This window comes from Manacus vitellinus, unplaced genomic scaffold (genome assembly GCF_001715985.3).
Source record: "Manacus vitellinus isolate BGI_N305 unplaced genomic scaffold, ASM171598v3 scaffold_184_pilon, whole genome shotgun sequence".
Classification (NCBI taxonomy): Eukaryota; Metazoa; Chordata; class Aves; order Passeriformes; family Pipridae; genus Manacus; species Manacus vitellinus.
Genome location: NW_021939290.1, coordinates 1,689 through 4,223, shown reverse-complemented (window position 1 = coordinate 4,223; position 2,535 = coordinate 1,689). Strand labels below are relative to the sequence as shown.

Here is a 2,535-nt window from a genome sequence, read left to right as displayed (position 1 = left end):
TCATCCCAGAACAGGGGGGACCAGAACAGTCATCCCAGAATGGGGGGGACCAGAACAATCATCTCAGAACAGGGGGGACCAGAACAATCATCCAGGCACAGGGGGGACCAGAACAGTCATCCCAGAACAGTCATCCCAGAACAGAGGGGACCAGAACAGTCATCCCAGAACAGTCATCCCAGCACAGGGGGGACCAGAACAGTCATCCCAGAACAGTCATCCCAGCACAGGGGGGACCAGAACAGTCATCCCAGAACAGGGGGGGACCAGCACAGGGGGGGGACCAGAACAGTCATCCCAGAACAGGGGGGGCCACACTTTTGGGGCCTCTGAGTGGATTCACTGCTCTCTAAGCTGGGCCTGAACTCATCCCAGCTGCTTTCCAGCCTCACCCAGACTGGAGCTGCCTGTTCAGCTCAGAGACCACAACAGTGTGGGACTTGTTTTAATGTAAAACCAGATTATTTGGGGGCTTAGTGGATTTTTTTTTTCGTGAGTGTTTCAAGGAGTGGGAGGGGAAACGTGGCAATAACCCCCAGATTTTCCCACTTCCCTTCCTTGCAGGTTGCACTTGAGAGGATTTCAAGGAGCTTAGTTTAAAAGATTCATTTATTTGATTATTTTTTTTTTTTTTTAGCTAGCAAATGTTAGATGACTTTAAGAAAACTTAACTTTGAGTTCTTCAGTATTTTTTTTATGGGAGGAAAGGGAGTGTTTCCCTGATGGGGATGCCTCAGGCAGAACCCCTAATAATAAAATCTTAGCCTGGAGGCAAGAAGGAGTTTTAGAGAAAACAGGCAGATCCCTGTGGGCTGCCCAGCTCAGAATGAGCTGCCTGAGGAGGTCAATCCACGCAGGAAAACTCTGAGCTTTGCCCTCCTGCAGGAAAGGTGTTTGTGGTGGTTGTAGTGGTTCCTCCCCGTGCTGTGAGGAGTTGGGTTGTTCCTGGCAGTGGCAGTGAGGAGCTGGAGCTCGTGTTGTAGAGGTAGCTTTGCTAATGCCGTGTGTTTTTCTGCTCATAGCATGGACCCATTCATATGACTAATTTAGGTACAGGCTTCTCCAGTGCGAGCGAACTCGAGGGAGCCGGGGCCAAGGCAGCAAGTTCCTCAGGAAAGGAGAGAGAGAGGGACAGGTGAGTGGGGGAAAAAAGGGCCCAGGGCTTCTGCTTCTCATGGGAAACTTATTTCAGAGGTGCTTCGTGTGACTTGGGGCTTGTTTCGTCGTAGGCGGTTTTTTTTTAATTTTTTTTAATGTGATTTTTTTGTATTTTTTTGTGATTTTTAAAATATTTTTAATGTGATTTTTCGTATTTTTAATGTGATTTTTTGGTATATTTTTAATATGATTTTTTTGTATTTTTAATGTGGGGTTTTTTTGTATTTTTAACGTGTTTTTTTGGTATATTTTTAACGTGCTTTTTTATATTTTTAATGTAATTTTTTGTGGTTTTAGTGTTATCTTTGTATTTTTTAATGTGGTTTTTTGTATTTTTTTAATGTGATTTTTTGTATTTTTTTAATGTGATTTTTTGTATTTTTTTGTGATTTTTTGTATCTTTTAATGTGATTTTTTGTATTTTTTTGTGATTTTTTGTATTTTTTAATGAGATTTTTAAAAATATTTTTAATGTGACTTTTCGTATTTTTAATTTTCTTTGGTATTTTTAACGTGATTTTTCAGTATACTTTTAATGTGATTTTTCATATTTTTAATGTGTTTTTTTGTATTTTAATGTGTTTTTTATATTTTTAATGTGATTTTTAATATTTTTAATTTAACATGATTTTTGGTATATTTTTTAATGGAATTTTTTGCATTTTTTAAGGTAATTTTTTTTATTTTTAACTCTATATTCAGTATATTTTCTTAAGGTAATTGTTTGTATTTTTTAACACGATTTTCAGTATATTTTTTAATGGAATTTTGTGCGTTTTTAAGGTAATTTTTTGTATTTTTAACGCGATTTTTGGTATTTTTTTAAGGTAATTTTTTGTATTTTTAACACGATTTATAGTATATTTTCTTAAAGTAATTTTTTGTATTTTTAATGTGATTTTTGGTATATTTTTTTAATGGAATTTTTTGCATTTTTAAGGTAACTTTTTGTATTTTTAACGCAATTTTTTGTATATTTTTTAAATGGAATTTTTTGTATTATTAACACGATTTTTGGTATATTTTGGTAATTTTGGTAATTTTTAACACGATTTTCAGTATATTTTTAATGGAATTTTTTGCGTTTTTTAAGGTGATTTTTTGTATTTTTAGCACAATTCTTGGTATATTTTTTTAACGCAATTTTTTGTATTTTTCGAGGTGATTTTTTTTGCATTTTTGGGGGGGGTTAATTACTTTTAATCAGCTTTCATTAGTTCTGCTCCCAGCACAACCCCTGTTCCCAGTCCAACTCCGAGTCAGGAATTTGGGATTCATCGCCTTTGCCTCTTGTCCTGCTGTAAAACCCAGGAATGCCGAGGCTTTTCCTTGTCAAACCCAGGAATATCCAGGATTTTCCTTGTCAAACCCAGGAAT

General features: G+C 36.1%; 1 protein-coding gene across 1 annotated transcript in view; it reads left to right on the top strand.

The window, feature by feature from the left end:
* Positions 1 to 2,535, top strand: part of KHDC4 (KH domain containing 4, pre-mRNA splicing factor) — a 19,845-nt gene that overhangs the window by 15,628 nt on the left and 1,682 nt on the right. Inside the window, exon 7 of the mRNA XM_029958955.1 lies at positions 1,023 to 1,135. Coding sequence (XP_029814815.1) covers positions 1,023 to 1,135 — 113 coding nt within the window. The remainder of the gene's footprint in view (positions 1 to 1,022; positions 1,136 to 2,535) is intronic.